This window comes from Coturnix japonica, chromosome Z, assembly GCF_054131305.1.
Source record: "Coturnix japonica strain WE chromosome Z, WE-NBRP24, whole genome shotgun sequence".
NCBI classification, from domain to species: Eukaryota; Metazoa; Chordata; class Aves; order Galliformes; family Phasianidae; genus Coturnix; species Coturnix japonica.
In genome coordinates, this window is record NC_140702.1 from 21,846,898 (window position 1) to 21,867,787 (window position 20,890).

The window sequence follows — 20,890 nt, forward strand, 5'->3', positions numbered from 1 at the left end:
CATATGCACTGCAGTTGCATATATAATCCAACCCCCCCCCTCCCCCAAGAATTCATTCATATATGTTAATATCCCTCTGGTAGCAGTGTCTGGTGATCTTCAGACACTGAACTGAGTTATTGTACAAGAGCTGTCAACAAGACAGGATTTTGGGGGTGGCTAGGGGCATGTGCATGTGGGATTGAGTAATGGGTGTATGGGATGCACGTGTCTGGAAGCTGTGCCAATATGAGAGTTGAGGCGCAACAGTAAATTCGAGACCTGACTCCATGGCATCTGTGTTTTTGTCTCTCTCCAGATGGGGTCCATTCCGGTCAGGGTCTGGCCTGGGGTCATTTGTCAATAACGACAGATGGTATATTTAAATACTCTCAATTTATTACTATTCTTTTGCACAAAATAAGTTTAATAACACCAGGGTTTTAACCTGTATCTAGGTTTGGAACCATCACCAGAGGTATCTAAAACATGAATAATTTTCAGAAGTGTTAACAGAGTGCATTGCGTTTATGTATCTGAGATAGAATCAGAGTGCAAAAAGTCTTGCACCAATGTATTTGCACTGACTTGTGATCTACCTGCAGAAGCTGATATGAAAGGAGGAGTACTGCCTAGTTTCACTGCAAGTTGCTCTTATAGCTAGAATTTAAATCAAACCTTGTGACTTGGTATGAAGGTGATGCAGGTTCTACAGGTAGTGCCAGTATATACAACTATACTGTTACAACATCCCATTGCAGTTCTTATTAATGTATGCCTGCCAGCTGTTCTAGTAAAATTACAGTGAAGACTTAGTTGAAATTCTCATGGAAAATGGCTTTGTATTTTATATTTGCAGAGAATGCTCTTCTCCTAATACTTGGAGGTAGGCCTTTAAGAATGTGTTGACTGGTTTTGACTGGAAAATGGAAAGCTGGAAAGATCACCTTCAATGCAGAATGTCAGATACTCTCTCTAGAAAGCCAAATATAAATCTTATATATTCCCTAAGAGAAAAACCTACAATGGAGCTAATAATCGGTCCTTTTACTTCTCAGGCACAAGAACATTTAATTTTTTTTTGCCTTCTAGCAAAATGCTTATGAGTAACTTCAAATTTAAAATTCCCATGGGGGCATCTTGCACCACCTGACATATGAAGAAGCAGAGGAAAGAATTTGCACTCACTGCAAGGCAGAAATTTCTTACTTCTCTCACCTCGTACCTGAAGTTTTTAGTGCATGTGAGGGTATAGATGTCTTACTACCATCTTGTAAGAATCAGGATATTAAGCCAATAAACAGATTTTAAAGGACTAAATCACAAGTTTGCGAAGTTAGAGTTTTGAACACACACACACACACACACATGTATACATAGGTTTTATATTATTCAGCAACTTTGTGATGCTTCATGCATATCTACATATATCCAATGCAATTGCATATATGCATGTGTCCATGCATATGCATATACAGGTAAAATTCTAACCTTGCAAATCTGTTACATATACACTTGTGTATACAAACTTGTATTTGTATTCATATCTGCCTACTTTATATAAGTTATATTTTTCAGGCTATCCAACCACCAGAGCTATGACTTCTTTACTTGAATCACCACATAAGAAACAAAACTCTGATATGGATAGCTTCCACAGTACCACATTTGTAGATTTTTTACAGATGAAACTGTAAACCTTCTTTAAAACGTTTCTTTATCTGCTTTGAAAATCTTTTTAAAATTATTACTATTTTTTAGGCTGCATGACTCAGAAAGAGGTAGTTTTTATGCAAAAGAACAGGTACCAGCTTTGTACACAGGTTATATCAGTGGTGGCAGGTCTGCAGTATCTCTGTATACACACAATTTTTTCACCTTTGAGGTATTCAGATGTTGTTTTATATATGTTAGTACCAGAATCAGGAAAACTGTTGTATTTATGCTATTGTAATATTTTCTATAGAAGTGTGGTAATCATCCTCAGAGCAAAGCATATTTTGTATAAACTGCTAAATTGGAAGTTAAGTGTGCCTGGATTAGCTCTAGCTGACAAAAAATTCTCTTTTCAAATTGATCAGATTCATGTATTCCAATAAGCATACAAAAATATCAATTACTTATGGTGCAACTTCAGAGAGAGTTCAAGAGTACTTCAGGAGAAGTCCTCAATACAGCAACAGCCTACTGCATTGCCAAATCCCTTAACCTAAGTAAAAACTTAGCCATAGATATCTGCTGTGAATCTGCAAAAAAAAAAACAAAAAAAACAACAACGTTTGAAATTACAACAAATTGAACTGGATTGAGAAATGGGTTGACCCTGAAAATCTCCATTTAATCTCTTCTTGCCTTTCATCATCAAATCAGTTTCTGTTATGCAATAAGCCTTCAGAGCGATCAGCTAGGATTTCAACCAGTGACTGCAAGTGTGCCATATGGCAAAAAAAAGATTATTCAGAATGCAGTTCTTAGGTTATACTATATATATCATGCTTATGGTTTCCATTTTTATGTTGTATTGACATAAGGCATATGTAGTATTGAGTCTTTGTTTTTTATAGCTTTTTCTTTTGCGTGTTGTTCAGCAGTTTTTATATACTCCCATTCCAAAGTACTCCTCTGGAGTATTTTTATATTTATTTTTCTTTTCCATGTTCAGAGAAATCTTGCATCCAACGTGAAAAATAAAAGAAAAATAAATTGAAATAGAAAGAAAATCTTTCAGTTAATAAAATAAAATAAAATGATTGCACAACTGTGTTTTCACCAGTCAGAAACCTAAACCACATCACTGTTTAATAATTGTGTTAATGTATTATTTCACCCAACTATTAGTCATCTTTCTCTTCATTTCTTCTCTCCTAGTATTTGATGCGGTGTTGCTGCAGTCTATAGAACTATCCAAAGGCTTCTCTACCAATGCTGCAGGTAAAGCAGGAAGAACAGTTAACACAGAATCAAGGCTTGTTACTGATGCTGAAAACATTTTCATCGATTAATTTAATAACACAATAGACTTCTACATGTCTCCAAATTTGTAATATTAGTAAATCAGTTTAGAAAATGAAGACCAAAATAGAAACCCCCATTTCATACTTTTTACAGATACATGAACACAGAAGCTCAGAGATTATTTAAAGTGTATTTCAGAATCAGGAAAGAAGTTTCTGAAACTCTTATCAGAAGCAGTGAAAAATACCAATATTTGAAGGCAAATGACATTATAATGAAGCTAAAACCAACTACTGAACAACTGGCACTTGCAACCATTGTTAGAGTTGCAGTATCAGTAGAGCAGCCCATAATTTTCTGCTAAGGGCTTCCATCAAAAAATGAAAGTAATCTTGAACATACTTGGAGAGATTAAATGACATGCTGAATGAGGAAGAATGGCTTTTGCAATCTTCAGAGGCCTAAGATGAAAAAAAAATGTAGTATGATAACCTTTCAGAATACAGAAAACTGTTTCTGTGGTAACTACATTTTCTCCATGAGCTTTTCTTTCTAAGAAATGCTCTATGTGAGTGCATAAAGCAAGGATATCCCACAAGGATAACTGAGGACAAACCCATCTCCCTACCACTTTCCCCTTTCCTTTCCCATGGGCCTACTGCCCCCCCAGCCTCGTAACGGACATAGATTGTTTTAGATAACTCCCTGACACCTTCCCACTCTCCTCAGTGTGGAACATCCTTGCTTTGTGGCTTGAAGCCCAGCCCAGACCTCATGTCAAGGAAGACGCCCAGGGAACATAGCAGCCAAAGGCAGGCAGCCCGCATTGCCTTTGCTCAGCACTGAGCACAGAAGGCCAAAGGGGATGGAGGGCAGCAGAGGTGCTCCCTCCTCTTGCTGCAGGGTGACACCAAGGGACAAGCAAGACCTCAACAGCTCCCACCACCCAGGGGTTGGCTCCTCACTACATGAGGGCACAGTAGTGTGGAAGGCAGATAGTGAAGTGCTGGCTAAAAGGACTCAGAAGTGTAGTGGAGCACATCATTAAGCCTAATTATTTATTCTAATTGGAAACACCAGTCACCTGAAACAAGTGAGCCTCACTGCTTTTCTGCTTATACTGACTTTTACCTGTGTTGTGCTGATCTTTCAATTTCACTGTCATAGATCCACTTTCAATAGAATATATATATATGTATAAAAGATTTGAGCGTCTGTAGAACACAGAATTTCAATGTTTTAAAAAGCAGTGAGTATTTTTAAATAAAGAGCTCTAGCACAGCTGTATTTTCAGTTGACAGTCACTTCACCCCTTCCAATAACAGTTTGGAAATAGGGACGAGCTGAGCAACGTGACCCTCTCCTTTTTGTACAGTCACACACTGCAGGAGAGAAGGATGTGGATAAGGGGGAACCCGCACTGATCAGATTGCACTGAAGTAGGGTGGCTCCAGAACCCCCTGCAGCTCCAGGCACTGATGTACTCTCTTAGCCCACTCATTGGCTCAGGCTGTGACCCTGGAATTCCACTACTGCAGCTAATGGGAAGTTTTTTATTGTTTGTTTGTTTGTTTTTAATCATGTTTCATCATAGCTTTTATTTTTAACTAAAAACAAAACAAAACTTTATGTATCTGTTTCTGATACATGCAAACAAATCTGCAATAATAATACAGCAGATAAGAAAACATCCTGTCATTAAACCCCTTTATATGGGAAATAAAAGAGTTTAAGCTCTGCTGAAAAAAAAAAAAAAAAAGCTGAGTGTTATGAATGTGAATCTGTTACAAAACTAGGAACTGCCTGTAAAATTAATATTAATGTAAAATTTTTGATCTTACATTTTCACTCTATTTATATAACGTTTGTTACTAATATTGAACAGGAATGAACTTTGCATTTTGAAATACTATCTATGTATGGGTTGGTCCATAGATTCACCACTGAATTATAAATTGTAAAAAGATAGTCTATCAAAACAGCAGCAGTTGGAAACAGAACATTATCTTAACCATCTCTTCAGTTTTGCAGATCTTTGAATATTATTTTTGCAGCTTATGGTAAAATTTGCTGGTGAGTTTCATTAATTATGATCAGCTTCAGACATAGGCAAGTTAAGTTTCTTGTACAGGCAGTGGTGAGAGAGACTCCTCAGCAAGCAGTTCATGCCTTTATGACTGATGGCCTGGGAGGAGGTAGATCAGCTTTCTGGACTCCATTTTTCTGAAGACTTCCATCTCCCCAGTCCAGCAACTGCAAAATCCAAATTATTCCTCCATCTGGGATAATACAAGTACTGTCCGATAAAACATAATCACTTCTCCAGTGATTGGGAGTCCTTTCTTAAGCCAAAGGTCAGGCATAAAATAGCTTAACTTACGTATTCAGGAGGCTGAAGACAGCCCATGAAGTCCTTGAGTGCAGCCTGTACCCACACTTGTCAGAGGAATTTCTTTGCTCATTGCAGGGGATTTGGACTAGATGACCTTTAAAGGTCCCTTCCAACCCGAACGATTCTATAATTCTAAAGTATTGACTGTGGAGACAATGATGGCAGTTGCTAAAACCTCAGAAGCTGCCTTTCTCACATTCACTATCATCACAGATGCAAAGAAAGGTCCTATTCTTAAAATCAGTTTTGGGATGGAAGAGTTCATGTACTGTGAAAACAAAAGGGATCTCAGAAATGTCTGTTATTTAAACTTCTGTAAAGTAAAGCATTATGATTTACTGAATGTACAGAGATGCAATGAGTATTTTTGTAATAAAACTTCTTGCACCCAAATGGAATATGAAAATATTCTTTCTGCATGAAGACAGTTTTTCAAAATGGATTTGATTATGCATCACTAAATAGATTATCAATCCAGAAATGACAATCCAAGGTGACATGATTAATGGAGTGATAATACCAGAATCCTGCTTTATTATACATTAATGTAACATAATGGAATGCAATTTAAATTTCCTAATACAAACTTGAAGAGTCCAATCGTTCTTACAGATAGAACTGTTGAAACTTTAAATACCATACAAGAATATTTTTAACATAGTAATCACCACATCTGCACTTATGTGTTCCTTACAGTATTTCAATGTTTTTATACCAGAATCCCTTGAGACATTTTCAATCTATCTTACAGGAAACGTTACCATTAGCTTTAACTTTTGTGCATAATTAGCTTTAAATATGCATTATATTTTTTGGCACAAAAACATATTAATATTAATGGGAACATTATGTCTGAAGTTTCAAATGGTACTTTTCTGCATCCTAGAAAATTTATTCTGTTTAGCAAGAGGTTATTAGAAGAAGGGACTGGATGAGAAATATTTTTCTTGTCCATAAAAATATTTTATTGATTTTCTTGTTGCAAATCAATACTGTAAACCAAAATTGAAAACTTTATAAAATTCAGGTAAGAGTGTATATAAACACTCCTGTTCCAGCTAGATTTATGCTGTGTCTGTGGACAAAATTGGAGAATGGTGTAGGCTGACAGCAACCACTTTGCAAGGCTTTTTCCACTTGCATGCCATTCCCGTGCAACTAACACATGACACAGAGCCAAAGTGGAACATCTGCTTGTGAACAAGTTCTTGCAAAAACAAGACAAACTACCAAGGTCAGCTCTTTCCACAAAACATTTGTGACTACAGCCACTATACAAATGCTTTGTTCCATCCCAGGATTATTCTTCAGGGACATTTAGGTTGTTGATACATGCTACCCCATGATCCTGGGTTGGAACACACTTAAAACTGTCAGAATACTTTGTTCCATCCCAGGATCATTCTTCAGTCAGGGGCCTTTAGGTCCTCAACACAACAGTCCTTGTTTTTCTTGTAAGTGTGACTCTGTGTTGCTTATGAATTGAAAGCTTGTTTAATAAATCAAAGACAAAGATCCCTAGAAACAAAAGTGAAATTTTCAAATACTATTTTTTGACTGTTATATGTGATTAAATAATTCCATGTCTGCAAGATGAATACAAGAACTGCTAGGAAAAAAAAAAGGAAAAATAACTTAGAAATAATCCTTTTTTAGGCTGTTATATGTAATCATATACAATTCCATGCCTATATGATGAATCATCTCTAGAAGATTGTTTGGAATAGACTGACTAAATATTTGAACCTAACACTCTGATTTTGATTACTTTAAAGAAAAAGTGTTGTTTCTCATGAGCTTGAGAAGTAGTTCTGAAATGGTGCAAAGATTTATTTATGCTACTGTCAAGGCAGAAGTTATGTGTGCATGGGACCAGGCAGGGTGTATTCAGAGAGCATGGGAAGGTGAGGGTGTGCTCTCTGCCTTCTCTAGCATGCTAACGTCCATATATTCTGCATGAAGTCTGTAAGTCAGTATCAACTGAGTGAATTTCAAAAAGAATGAATGTCAAAAAGAACAAACATGGACAGAAATTAGGCAAAGCCAAGAGCATCCATCCACCATACAGTATGAACCAAGTACACACTTTGCAGTATAATATCACACCATGGGGCAGTTCTTGGGCAAACTCTTTTTGGATTTCTTTTTTTTTCCTGCAAACACTTTTTGTCCATCACATGTGTTTCCCAGTTGGTTCTATTCATCACATCCCCAGCAAGAGAAATTGCATTCTATTAATGTTTTTTGTATATACCAGTTGAGCATTTTTACTGCTACGTGCAACATCAACTGGGCATTCAGTGTTCACCAGGTAAGTGTGAAGGATGTGATGGAAGAAAGCAGTGCTACATTTAAGGATTTTAACCTTTTTTTTTTCCCCCCTTCAGAAACACAATTTTTTTTTTTTTTTTTTTTTTCATTTCAAAGAGACATACCTTAGAGTAAATATTTTTGCCTGATGGTAGTATGTTATGTTGGAAAGACACTTTCCAATTGCAGTATTTACAAAGCTTTTCTTGTGTAACCTTAATTACAGGTTAAGTGCATTTTTAGTTCTTGAGATGAATAATGATAAATATAATACAATCAAAGAGCTCTTTGCTGAGGTTGCTTGCCATTAGTGAAAAATTGCTACATTTCCATTAATTATGAATAGCAATAGTAACATGTAAGTCCAATAAAACATGTCATTTAGAAAAACCTTTCAGATAAGTGTAGAGCTGGGTTTTTTTTGTTTGGTTGGTTGGTTTTTTGGGGGGGTTGTTTTGTTTGTTTGTTTGTTTGTTGTTATTACTTTAATGTAGACTGCCTCTAATATAACTGTTAGAAAATAATCCAGTTTCTTAAATCAAAATGTAACATTTGAATGTGTCATACTGCTTGATAAAAGCACTAGGTAATGACCCTTATGCTGATTAACACACATGATGGTGCTGGTTTTCAGCTCTCAGGAGATATCCATAGGAACACAGGTATGTTAGCATAAATCAGGGAAAAACATAATTACTTTGCTTTATGCTGAGAGCAAAATTAATCTTCTCACAGCACGTATGATACCCTCAGTGATAACACTAAGGCGCTCAGCTCTAATACCTGGCTTGCACCAGCTCATCCCTGTCTCATGCAGATGCCTGAAGAGAGCCTTATCTTTCATATCCCTACAACATGCCCAATTCATGATAAGATTTTTATGAAGCACAAAACTGAATGATGTATCTTGGAAGGAAGAAAAATGTTACAAACTTATATAAAGCTTATTGTTAAGCTAGTTTTTCAGGTAGAAATGCAAACCTTCAGTTTTGTCTCTGCGTGGTTTGACATGTATACTAAAGCCTTCAAGAACAGTTATATTTCTTATTATATTCTTAAATAATAATATATATTATTATATATAATATCTTATATAATTCTTATTATATTTATACTCTACCTAGCCTTTTCTCTTTTGATGCTGTTTTCAAGAAGGCAAGACAGACTCCTTGGCAAAAAAAAGTTTGCAAAGGTAGGATTAGATAATGCCATACTTCATCAGAGTAAATAGTTTCTTTCTCATTTCATAATGTTAATTTATAAACAGGATTTCAGTAATGTTGTTTAGAGAATCCTATGGTGGCAGGTGGTAAAATCAAACTACAAGAAAAATTATTACTATTTTTCTAAAATGCCTTCTTTAAAGTTGTTCACTACAATGTTCAACATTGTTCTGCCATCAGCAAGTAAAGGCAGCAGGAAAATGGGCTTAGAGTTCATCCTGGATTACATGAGAAGAATTAGAAAATCATTGGAAAATTAATGTTCTTCATTTTGACAAACCCAGTTTTCAACTAAGCCTTCAGGGCATTCATTTTCCCCCTCATTTCTTTAGGATTTGAAAAAAAAAAAAGTAGGATGGATTAGTTTGGTTCCAAGCCTGTATGTACCAGTAACTGCAGCACTGAGCAATTAACTTCTGTGGTTAAAAGTTATGCCTAGATTTGACTTAGAAGGTTTTCCAAATATCCAAAATTCTGGGGGCCTGAGCTCATCTTCCAGAATGCATCTGAATAAAAGCCTGGGAGTTGAGACAAGAGTAATGCTGTAGAATAGGTTTCTTAGAACATAGTGTTGAAAGACAAAAGACAAAACATAGGATCACATAAGAGATTTCACTCTTGACTTATGCTTGATATACTAATGTATGAAGATTTATTTTCCCATACATAGCTCATGAAGGCTGTACTGTTCTGAGTGTGTGTCACCTGCGTTTTGCTTCTTCAGGACAAGCTGTGTTTCTGGATTTCTTTTGGTTCTGTTTCCAGCAGGCCATGCTTCATTATCAGAATGAGAAGTAATACCTTTTGCAAGCAATAATGTCAAGGTATATGCAAGTTATATAAGAGGATTCTCAAAGAAAAATAAGCTTTCCAGGTCCCCCATATCAGCATCACATTCAACTTTTCTGATGACCCTTCCCAATTCCATAGTGTTTGATAAAATGAACAGAAACTTGTGTACTGCGGCATCACTGCAAATATTTTCTTCCCACTTTTCACTTACACTATCTGAATGTCTGCATGAGAAATGGAAGAATCAGTGCTGTGCCATATTAAGAACTTGATTTAAAAGGATCTTTCAACCTAATACTTTAAGAAAGCTTTGGTTCTTTGGTTTGTAGTTCGATTGTTCTGTTTTTCTTTCGAAGGGAAGCAACTGCAATTAGGTTCATTAACTTTTCAGTGTGTTTTCTAATTCCATTGTTTTTATTCTAATAACAATTACTTCAGCCAGCTTGGAAATCTTTGTCCAAGAAAGGACAGGAAAGAAAGTGTATTGTGGGTCATGAGAAGAGGGCATAAATGCAGTCAGGTCTGGAAAATATCCATTGCCTCTCATTCCTTTTCCTTCTCTTCCTTCCTTCTTTTCTTCCTTCCTGCTTGCCTTCTTTCCTGCCTCCTCCATCCTGCCCGCTTGCCTTTCTGCCTCCCTCCCTCCCTCCCTCCCTCCCTCATATCATTCTAATTCATATCATCTCTACATCTTTAACTGTGGATATATATCTTCTTGTCAGTCCAAATGTTACCAGTTATGAGGCAAAAAATGTTGATGTTGCAAAACTGTGAGTAGTAGAACAGCTGCTGCAGAACATGACATGCTGAGGACAGGTTTTAAATTCTCACACCTTACTGAGCTGTGAGAGATGTGGATTGCTTCCAAAGTATTTATTTACATTGCTGCCTTGCTGCAAACCATGCAAAACAAGTAGATTTGAGCCTCCTCTTCCTCATGCATGCCAGGACACCAAAGGGTTTGCTGCAGAAAATTTTGATGTATGCATGGCAGTATCTCATTCAAATGGCTTTCTGGATTCTAGGTCATGATGCCTTCTGATAGTGGAATGCATGGATTAAGATGCTCAAGGGTATGCATTTCTGTGGTGTTTTTTTGTTTTTTTGTTTTTCCTTTGGTTCACTGTCAGTATTTATCTACATTGATCTTTTTTTAGTCTTTTTACAATTTTCTCTATGAAATTTAACTCTTTCAGCTATAGATGAGAGTGGTGTTCAACACGAAGAGTTTTTTGTAACATCCTGGGTAAGATTCATCAAGCACTCCCAGCAACAGTCAGTCAGGCTTCCTGTTGTGGAGGCAGATCCATACCATCTTTGGATATATTTCTCTAAGATTTTCTAATTCCAAAGACAGTGGGGAAACCGGTGGTAGAAGCATGTAGATGAGTGGTTTGCTTGGCTGTTGTGCAAGAGACTCTCTGAACATCAGCAATTGCCTTGTCCCTTTCCTCCCAAAGATTACTTAAAAGAAAAGAGTAAGAGTATCTGGAGATAGCCTAAAAACTTCCTACTTGTTGGACTTCTTTCCAATTATGAATCAGAAAAGGTAATAAATGTACCAGGCTTGAATTTTTACTAACAAAAAGGCAATCACAACCCTGAAAATTACATTTCATTTTTGCTAATATATATATATTCAACGCTGGCATCTGCATGCTTATTCTCAGGGTATATATAAGCAAGGTTTGAAACTGTTGACACAAAGCGTAGTCCACTGCCATTAGGTGAATTACAGTGGGAAATAACATTCTTGAAAGACTGCAGACTATTTATGTCCAGAAAGGTAGACTAAGAAAAGTAAGGCTATCTCAGCACTAATTTTATTTTTCTAGCTATAGATTTCTCCACTTAAGAGCAGGATCCATGAAATTTAATGTAATAGTTATGTTTATTTTAAGTGGAGATTGGCAAGGAAGGGGAAAACCTGAAAACCTAATTTTCCTAGTGTATTTTTTGAGTAGTTGTCATTCTGTAGTGGACAGCATGTTCTGAATGCATATTAGATTGAAAACACAGGATATCACTTGGAGGAGTGAAAATGGACCATTTTAAATCTATAATACCATACTCCAAAAGGTTTGTGGAAAGAGATGCCCAGGGAAAGTACTATCTACAGTGAGATAACAGCGGAGATTAATAGAGGCCTGCCCTCTGGGAGATAGGATCATCTTCCTTCCCATGCACATCATGGGAATGTAGGATACCCTTTCAGAAGCAAAATAGAGAAGAAAAAAACCAATCTTCCACTTCATTAACAATATTACATAGAATGAGTCCAGCCATTTGTTTAAGTAAATCATCTGGGAGGAAAGATCTTTGAGTAGTTTCTGAAAAGCCTGCATTCTGAACATATAGCCTGATACACTTGAACAGCTTCCACTTTTGTCTGCAACATATAAAAATCTTAATAAACATATACATTGTAAATGATATAAAGCAATTTTAAAATCATTGTTAAAAGTATGTCTCAGTTTTCTCATCCATGAACACATCCATTTGAACATGTCCAAATAATTTGGTTTGAAAATGTATGTTCTCTATTCAGCATCAGTAATTATTTCAGCAGTTGCAGCCTGCTATGTGGCCAGATTCAGCTTTCAAAATTAGGGCAATTGCTTGGGGCTATGACTCATCCCTGGGGATTTGTGTAAGTCTGTCCAGCTGCTCTCATTTCACATTCATACTAGAGACCAATTGCTAAGAAAAAGTTCCTTGCAGCAGCTTATTGCTTACCTAATACAAAAGGAAGCAAAGAAAAAGTGTGCTAAAACACGTGCAACTCCACTACATCTGAACACTGTACTCCTAACATGCTACAGCAGCCTGCTCTCCATTTTAGTTTGCTTTAAGCTTCTTACTGCTTTTAAAGTCATCTAGCTTTCCACCATGAAACCAAACAAAACCAAACAACAACAACAAAAAACCACACTAGCATCTGTTCTGTTTTCTTTTTCCAGCTAATGAAATCTGAGCTCTACCTCAGACAAACATGAAAATAATATTTACTTTGTGACTGCAGAAATGATGTCATATGGTCATTTCCAGAAATAAAGGGTAAATATTTAGTCAATATCCACCGCAGGCCCCACTCACCATGTTAGCATGGAGATTTATGTTACCTAAGAATATTTCCCTGAAGTCAATACTGTTCTGTCATAAAGAGTTTGTAGTAGATGAAGCTTGCTACAACAGCTTTGTGTACATTCTCATTTCCCAACAGGCAACAGGATTAATAGCTACAATGGAAATAGAAAACAAGTATGTGTTTGCCTGGATGCACATTTGAAGTAATGATTTTCATTTTTGCACAAACAGGAAAATGGAACAAACATGATCACCACATCTGCAATGTGAGGTGTCAGTACTATTGTAACTCAGAGATAATGTCCTGCAGTATGCTGAGTGTGCTCTTAGAGAAGAAAAAAGCCTTCAGAGAAACAAGCCTACATTTGCTGCTATATCAGGTAATCACATATAGCTGAGAATAAACTGAGGGAAAAAAAACAAACAACAAAAAAAAAAAAACAACACTTGGGTGGGGGTGGTAAAGGAAGAACAAAAAGAATACAGAAGGGAAGACTTGAGAAATAGAGTACAAATGTTTGACGTGTAAAATACAGAGGAAAGATATATTTAATTGATCTATCTAACGGTGTTTCTAATTTTGAGAAGTTGTGGCCACTTTTCTTAAAAAGACAACTTATGTTTTAAAGATGCTACACTTGATAACTGTAGTAAATGTACTTACCATGGTGAATACCACATCAACTGAAATAATCAAGTACATTCATGCTGGAGTGTCCTGATTTTGCTATCACTGGCTCATTCCTACATATTTATTGAGGACATGAGGAGACAAGGAGGTATGGTAAAGTATATATGTCTGGAACACTTCCTGTTAATAACATTTTTTAACATCTCTCTCCTCATTTCTTTGCCTATATTATTATGTTTTCCAGTTGACCATTCCCCACACATTCTCACAGTGTTAGGCAGTAGAACCTTAATCTACCAGAGCTGATCATGAAGTACTGAGTTAAGCCTTCTAGCTACCCAGCATTTATTTTAATGTGTTTTCTTGTAGTAATGTATTCTGCACGTTTGTCTAAATAATAGAATCATAGAAGAATTTAGGTATGAAAAGAATTTCAATATCATTAAGTCCAATCATTTACCTACTATGAGTCTACTTCTAAACCACATCCATAAGTGCCACATTCTCACATCTTTTTAATACCTCCAGGGATGGAGAAAGCCTGGACAGCTTGTTCTAATGCCTAAGCACCATTTGTGTGAATAAATCTTTCCTGATATCTAATTTAAACCTCCCTTGTGGAACTTATCTTGGTGCCTCATATCCTAGCACTTGTGACCTGAGAGACACTCTTTCAATATGATGGACAAGTTGTGTTCTAGCTAAGTTTTGGTCTTTCTAATTTCTCACTGCTTAACTTCATTACATCATTTTAATTCTCCCGAGTTGCCTTACCCTTCTTCCAAGGGTTATAAATTCTCCTTTTCTTTCTGGGTTCCTGAAGAATTGCTCTGTTCAACCAGGCTGTTCTTTGTCCTTACTGACTTGCCTTTTGGCACATAGGTTCCTGTGCCTCAAGATTTCATTCTTGAATAATGCCCAGCCATCCTGTGCTCCTATACCTTTGAGAACTGCCTCCCAAGAGGCACTGTCAAGCATGTCCCTAAATATGAGAAAATCAGCCTTACAAAAATATAAAGTGTCCATTCTTCTGATTATCCAACTTTCGTCCCCAATGACTGAGAACTCTTGCCTTCCTTGTGACCACTGACCCTTCTCTCCCCACAGGCAAACCACCAGGATGGATCCCAGCAACAAGGTGAGTGCAAAGAGCAAATCATAAAAAAACAACAGCCAGAAGGCCTTCCCTGTTAAAAACAACAGGTCAGGTGCGTCACCTTCTCTTGGCAGTTTGCTTTCCATCTGCTTCAGGAAGTTATCCACACATTCTATGAATCCACTAGTTTGTTTCTCTGCTGCTTCCAGCAAGCCTTTCTTTTTGTCTGTCTTTTAGATATTTGATGCAAATAGAATGATATCTGAGTACTTGGACATTCCTTTTTATACCAAAAATTTGGAACACAGTTAATGATTCCGAGTATGGGCCTATTCAAAAACTTTTTTTCAGCAAGAAACAAGTCCAAATGCAATCAACAAGTTCAAGAAAGAAATTATTCTCACTGCTAGCATGAGTATATTCATACCTTCTTTGGAAATACATACAAATTTTCTTTTATCTGTGAGAGAGGTGATAACGTCTGTATCTTATATTCCAGGTTCAAGTCATACTTCATTATGAACGTTATTATACCTTTTCATTACTTTGACTAGATGGGTGCTAGTTTTTTCCCATCCCAATTGTGTCAACCACCACGACTATTTTGGTGTTATCACTGTTTCTTAACAACCTTATAGCAATATTTTACTTATACCACACAAGTGTGCCTGGCAACTATACTGCTCCTATTCATGTTCTTCACTGGGGCTAAGCACAGGTCTACAAGAGCAGAGGTCCACTTATTACAGATTAATCTCCATGTATTATATCTTCGACAGTTCTTCATTCAAACATATTTTCCTAATTTCTATAACAGCAGTAGTTTCTAAATGTAAAAATGATAAGAGCAACAACAACATTTGCATCAAAACAATGCAGTAGCCTGAAGAACAGGTGAAATGGAACACTGGAACTCCTGCATTATTATGTCACAAGCAAATTAAACTGTTCTGAGTATATTTCTGCACACTGACCATTGGCAATGAGCTTGTTTATGGTGTTAAATTTTTGGAGTGACAGTGACATGCTGAAATTCTCCACAATAACTGCTGAGTTCTGTTCAAGAACTTACACTGAGCAAGTGTCACACAGTTTAAATGGTGATACCCTGTTTGGGAGTGGAAGGCAGTTTCTTTTATGAACAAAGGCCATGCCTTAGAAGAATCCAATAGCTGGTGGTTTGATTTACAAGTATATGAGAATGTAGTATGAATGTGCTTAGATTTAATGCATTGTTTTAGGAATATTTGAACCTAATTGTGAGTTTGATATCACTGGTATTAGCTGAATTCCATGGAAGCAAAGATGATGCTGGTAAAAAACAAAGAGCAGTACAACGTAGGCAGAATCCTGCTATTCTGGATGTATCTGGCAACCTTTGATATACAGAATAGGTTGCAGTGGGAGGCACTGAATGTAGAGTGAGCAGTGCTACAGACTTCACTTTGCCTGCTCATGTTCATCACGTGAATGTAGCTGCAGGAATTCACGTAATTTAAAAATAAATTAATAAGTAAACCAAGAGCATGAAATCACCATATCTGTACATTCTTAATGTTATATACAAAAGCCTTTTAAAATCACTATGATTTAGTTAATTAGTCCCTCAGCACATCCTGGGGAGACTGTTTTAGAACACCCACATGCAGAGCCCAAGGTTATTATAGCTGTTTACGAGATGCACAGATTTAACTAAACTCATTATGACAAGCTGGAAAAACACTGCCTTTTTGTTGAGTGCAGGGGGATGAGTGAAGTGAGCAGTCACACAGGTGAGCATGTTGCTTCTACAAACTGTTTTTTTTTTTGCTCGGTAGCACAGATCCATATATAGCCTTGCACCTGATCATATGTGAGTGCACACCTTTAATCTAGGCATGGAGAACTTTTGTGTCCCAAGCACCATAGTAACCAATGTGCTCTTGAAGTGGAACCATGTCAAAAAGTGTCTCTGCTCTTCCACAGACTCAGGAGTAGGAGCCTGTAACATGAGTAGATGCGGTACTGTGACATATTTTGTAAAGATATTTATGCAGAGCCCTCTAGCAGTGGTTGAAGACTACAGAACTGTATTTCTGTATAAAATACAGTCCCTTATCTTTTTTGTTTGTTTGTTTTCTTTGTTATTGTTGTTGTTCCTTAGTGCAATTAATTGATAGTACTTTGGATGTTGTCCTCTGTGTCTCTTTCTTTTCTTGAACTTTTTGTATCCTTCATCTCAGACTTCAGCTATTACACCACAGGTTCGTCACCCTCCAGAAACACTGTAGATCATCAGCACTGGTCTCAATTCAACATGGAATAGGTCTGAAAGGACCTTTTTATCAAGATTTCATTGGGAACAATGTCAGGCCTTTGGGAAACAAGTACCCTCAAAACCAGTAATAGTGTTAGCTGCCATAAGGAACCTCAAAGTATACAGGTTATTACAGATTTTACATCTATTCATGTGTTGTCAGTATGATTCTGGATATCTGTATAAAAGCTCAAAAATTAAAAGAGTTGGGTCCACAGAGGCTCAAGCAGTCTCTCAGTGCTGTCCTGATGTAGCTTTTCATCCTTAAATAAGCATGCTTAATAACAATAAATATTCTTTAGAGAAGACTTATTTACAAAAACATTATGGATGTATACAGATAATTTCAAAATTAAGTCAGTTAATAATTTCAAAATTAAGTCAATTATTTAAATTATTTAAATTTAAAAAAAGCATCACTGTGAAGCACTAGTTTCACTGGTCTTAAACTCTGAATTAAGTTACTGGATATCCATATTAGCTTTGGATCTTGTACTGATCTGGCTCACTAACCTTACCAGGAAACAATCATTATCACTTACGTATAAAATTTCAACCTTCTTATTGAAATTACAAATAAATGAATGTTCTGGAGAGGTAAATATTTTCAGGATTTCACTTCTGCTTCGATCACAAAATAAGATACGATTTGGTAGTCTTTCCTAGGGTGCAAGATTCCTATGGACATTCCTGGGGGGGTCTAGGTCCTTGTTTCCCTCCTCTAGGGTGAGCTCTTCTATTGAGAAGTTAGAAGTTGCCCTTGAGCTGGTTTCCCTTCTCTGTTACATATAACCGTTGAGCATCCATATTATTATCTTGCCTAGAGATGAATCGCTCAGAAGAGTGGAGACTTAATTTTCAGACACTGCTTCAGTTAATATTTAAGCATCCTTTATTATATCCCTTTCATTTGCAGGACATCATGCAGACATAGAGTTTGGGTGGCTTAGAGTGGAGCCAGGAGTTTGACTTGATGTTCCTTATGGGTCCCTTCTAGTTCTCTGTTTCTATGTGTTTATGATTCTACATTAGCAGCAGTTCCCAGCAGTGTTTTTTTAAGCACATTCATGGTACAGAATCTTTCTGTAATAGCTGAGTCTGAGGCTAAAAAGGTGAGACAAGTTCAATTTCTTGTTCTGAGTTTCAGAGTGATCTTGGACAGGATTTCTAGCCTCTTGCCCAAGTACTACACTCCACTCTTACTGATGTCTTAGCTATTGGAATAAAGGAATGTGTGCAAAATAAGGAACATACTCCTACCTCATTTATTATTCTTTAGAGATGCAAAAGATATCAAAATAGCACAGTTATTTGTTTGGAAGCAAGAGAGGTCTGACTTTGCTTGTGCATGCACTGAAACACACAGTGATAGGTGGATACTTTGCACTAGGATGAAAAGCACACATCAGAAGCACAGGGGATTTCTTCAGGTTGAACCTAGCAGAATTTTTTTCAAGAAGGTTCTTAAACCTGTTCTAAAGTCACATTTTACCATCTAGCAAAATATTATTGATCCATTTTTCAAACTTATTATATTCTTCTATTACTGTTATTCTATTTCACAGAATCACAGAATGTTGAAAAGGACCACAGTGATCATCTCGTTTCAACCCCCCCCTCCTATGTGCAGGGTCACGAGCCACCAGACGAGGCTGCCCAGAGCCACATCCAGCCTGTGTATTTGCACACATACAGACAAAGAAAAGGCCTAACACAGCAGCCATCTCCAATTTCATTCATGCACGTTGCTCCAACCAACAGCAAAACCCTGCTGTCAGTTTTAGCAGCATAAATCAGGACTAATTCCAATGAATAAATGCCATGTCTCAGTAATCGTTTCACATCTGTACCAGTATTTATGTAATCTCATTCTAGACAGATCACAAAGAATCATGAAGGAATTGCTAATAGCAATTTTATTGAGCACAATGTACTTGCCCAAAACTGTGAATTCTCAGAATTTAAAATTTCATAAAATTAAACAAATTCTGCTTCTGAGTTGCATTTAAGTCAGTACTGTATCTTATTTTTTTTTTAATGACTCTTCACATTTAGCTTGGCATTATTTTCCACAACTATGTCTACTTCCTCTTTTTAATTTAATAACAAATAGCATGAATAATCTCGTGTGAATTCTAGTTATTTAAGGCTTACTCAAGGTAATTCAGCAGATGTAAACAGCTTAAATTGGAAAGGATTGAATTTAATATGCAGCCTCACAAAACTGAGGTTGGTACTCTATCCAGAAATGTTGAGTATTAGATGTTATGAGCAGTGAAAAAAGGACCTTCAAATGAAAGATTGGATCTTTTGAAAGGTAGTGATTTTATATTATAAAGAAGAGCTTGCATTTCTGACTACAACCTCCTACCCTATAGAATTTTAATAATGTCCTTAGGAGAATGGGCAAAAAGTAGAAAAACATTTCTTACTGGCTATATTCATATTACTGACTGCAATCAGCAAATTGATTCAGTTTCTGTGTTAGCTATTTAATGCTACTTTAAGGTGTCCACATCACTACTGGCTGAATCTGTTCTTAAGCAATGGAGGGGACCATGTTTGAAAGCTTGCATTTCAGCTTATGCTGACAAAAGAGAACAGTGTCCATCAAACATTAGTTTGGGAGATGCTTCTGTAAAGTAAAAGCTTACTCTAAATAGCAGCTCTGTGGAGAGAAGCATAATCCTAGGTAGGACTTAAGGTGTTACTGGCTCCATTTTCAAGATAATGCCAAAACCTTGCAAAGCAGACGTGTCTTTATCTGTCATTTATTTATTTAAATATGGAGGTGTTTTGTGAGGAATCTCTTGAGATACTTTGTCATTTCCCTACTAGGTCTGGTCAAATTTTAGAATTTAGGAAGCTCAAAAAATGAAAATTTATACAGAATAAAAGTTAACATTGCTTGGATCTCAAATATGATTTATTTTCACTTTGATTTATTAAGAGTTAAGTTATCCAAAACTGCTAATTTTCTAATGTGTTTGTTCCAAGGCATTTTTAGAGATCTACATGTTGATATATTGTGTTAATCTTTTAGTATTTCTTTTCTTCTTTGCCTTCCTTCATCTTCTTTTTTAAAGATAATTCAGTATCTCTAAGTCAATTCCATTTTTTCAAGCCTTTGTCCTGAGATTCCACTCCATCATTTAAATTATTACCATACAGATATGACTCTAGATAAATTCAGTGACATTCCTTCAGGTAAAACTTGTGTAAAGAGGAACAGTCAGTCCTCTTTCTTGTGTTAAAGAAAAATCTTTGCTCGCTCTTACACATCGAATGGCCCACACTGTCTCTTTAGTGTTCCTAAAGCCCTCTGCATGACCAGACTTTTATAATTAAGTCTTACTAACCAGAGAGAGAAAAAGTTGGCCTGAACATAAAGTTAATATAATTAATTGATCTTCCAATAATGACTTTGTTTAACCATTGCCATTATTTCAAAGCATTAATCCTGTTCAAACTGGCAGCTGAGAAGTGAAATTATGTGACAGTTTTCTCTGCCTTTTTAGGTTTTATGGTATTACTGTTATCATATTTTTGTACGTTAATGATTCAAGGAGACAGACCAGCACCATTTAGCTCAAAAAGCCTAATTAACAGGGTCAACAAAAAAAATAGGTTTTTATGTTTTGTCAGAAGCGTACACACTGTCACCCAACATAAAAGCCTGTGAAGCAGCCTCTGACCAGTGCTCTGCTTCCCATGCAAAAAGGGCAAAGGATTAGTGGGGAAAAGAATACAAAGTCTGTTCACATTTCATGTTTTATATTTTATAGTGTTCCTTTGAAGAAGAACTAAATAAATGGTTTTTTGATCTTACCAACCCAGATACCTTAATGAAACTACAAAGTATAACTAGAAAAATGGATAATACCCTGCAGCATCTTTAACTTGATTAATTTAGTACAATGATTACAAAGCTCATTTATTCACAGGCAAAACATTTACCTTGAATATGTCTGGCATTTTCATGCATACCCTCATACTGTTTATCATTTGAAAATTAAGTTATAGCCCAATACGCAATTATTTAAATTGGTGTTGCCTTTATGCAAAATAGCATTTTTAGTTGCTGAAGTTCCTCTCAGCAAGTTCTTTTTTCCTCTCTCTGGTTGGCACT

General features: G+C 36.4%; 1 protein-coding gene across 1 annotated transcript; it reads left to right on the plus strand.

The window, feature by feature from the left end:
* Positions 1-2,852: 2,852 nt before the first annotated feature.
* Positions 2,853-18,765, plus strand: LOC107306302 (uncharacterized). The gene is made up of 4 exons (XM_085529699.1): positions 2,853-2,910; positions 12,970-13,118; positions 14,477-14,507; positions 18,327-18,765. The coding sequence occupies exons 2-4, from the start codon at positions 13,038-13,040 to the stop codon at positions 18,551-18,553; spliced, it is 339 nt and encodes a 112-aa protein (XP_085385825.1). The 5' UTR covers positions 2,853-2,910; positions 12,970-13,037; the 3' UTR covers positions 18,554-18,765.
* The last annotated feature ends 2,125 nt before the right edge of the window (positions 18,766-20,890 follow it).

What these genes read in the sequence shown, in the direction of transcription:
- LOC107306302 (XM_085529699.1), top strand. Translation starts at nt 13,038, where the DNA reads ATGTCCTGCAGTATGCTGAGTGTGCTCTTAGAGAAGAAAAAAGCCTTC. An exon ending in TACATTTGCTGCTATATCAG is followed by an intron (nt 13,119 to 14,476) that starts GTAATCACATAT and finishes CTCTCCCCACAG; the next exon opens with GCAAACCACCAGGATGGATC. An exon ending in GGATGGATCCCAGCAACAAG is followed by an intron (nt 14,508 to 18,326) that starts GTGAGTGCAAAG and finishes TCTATTTCACAG; the next exon opens with AATCACAGAATGTTGAAAAG.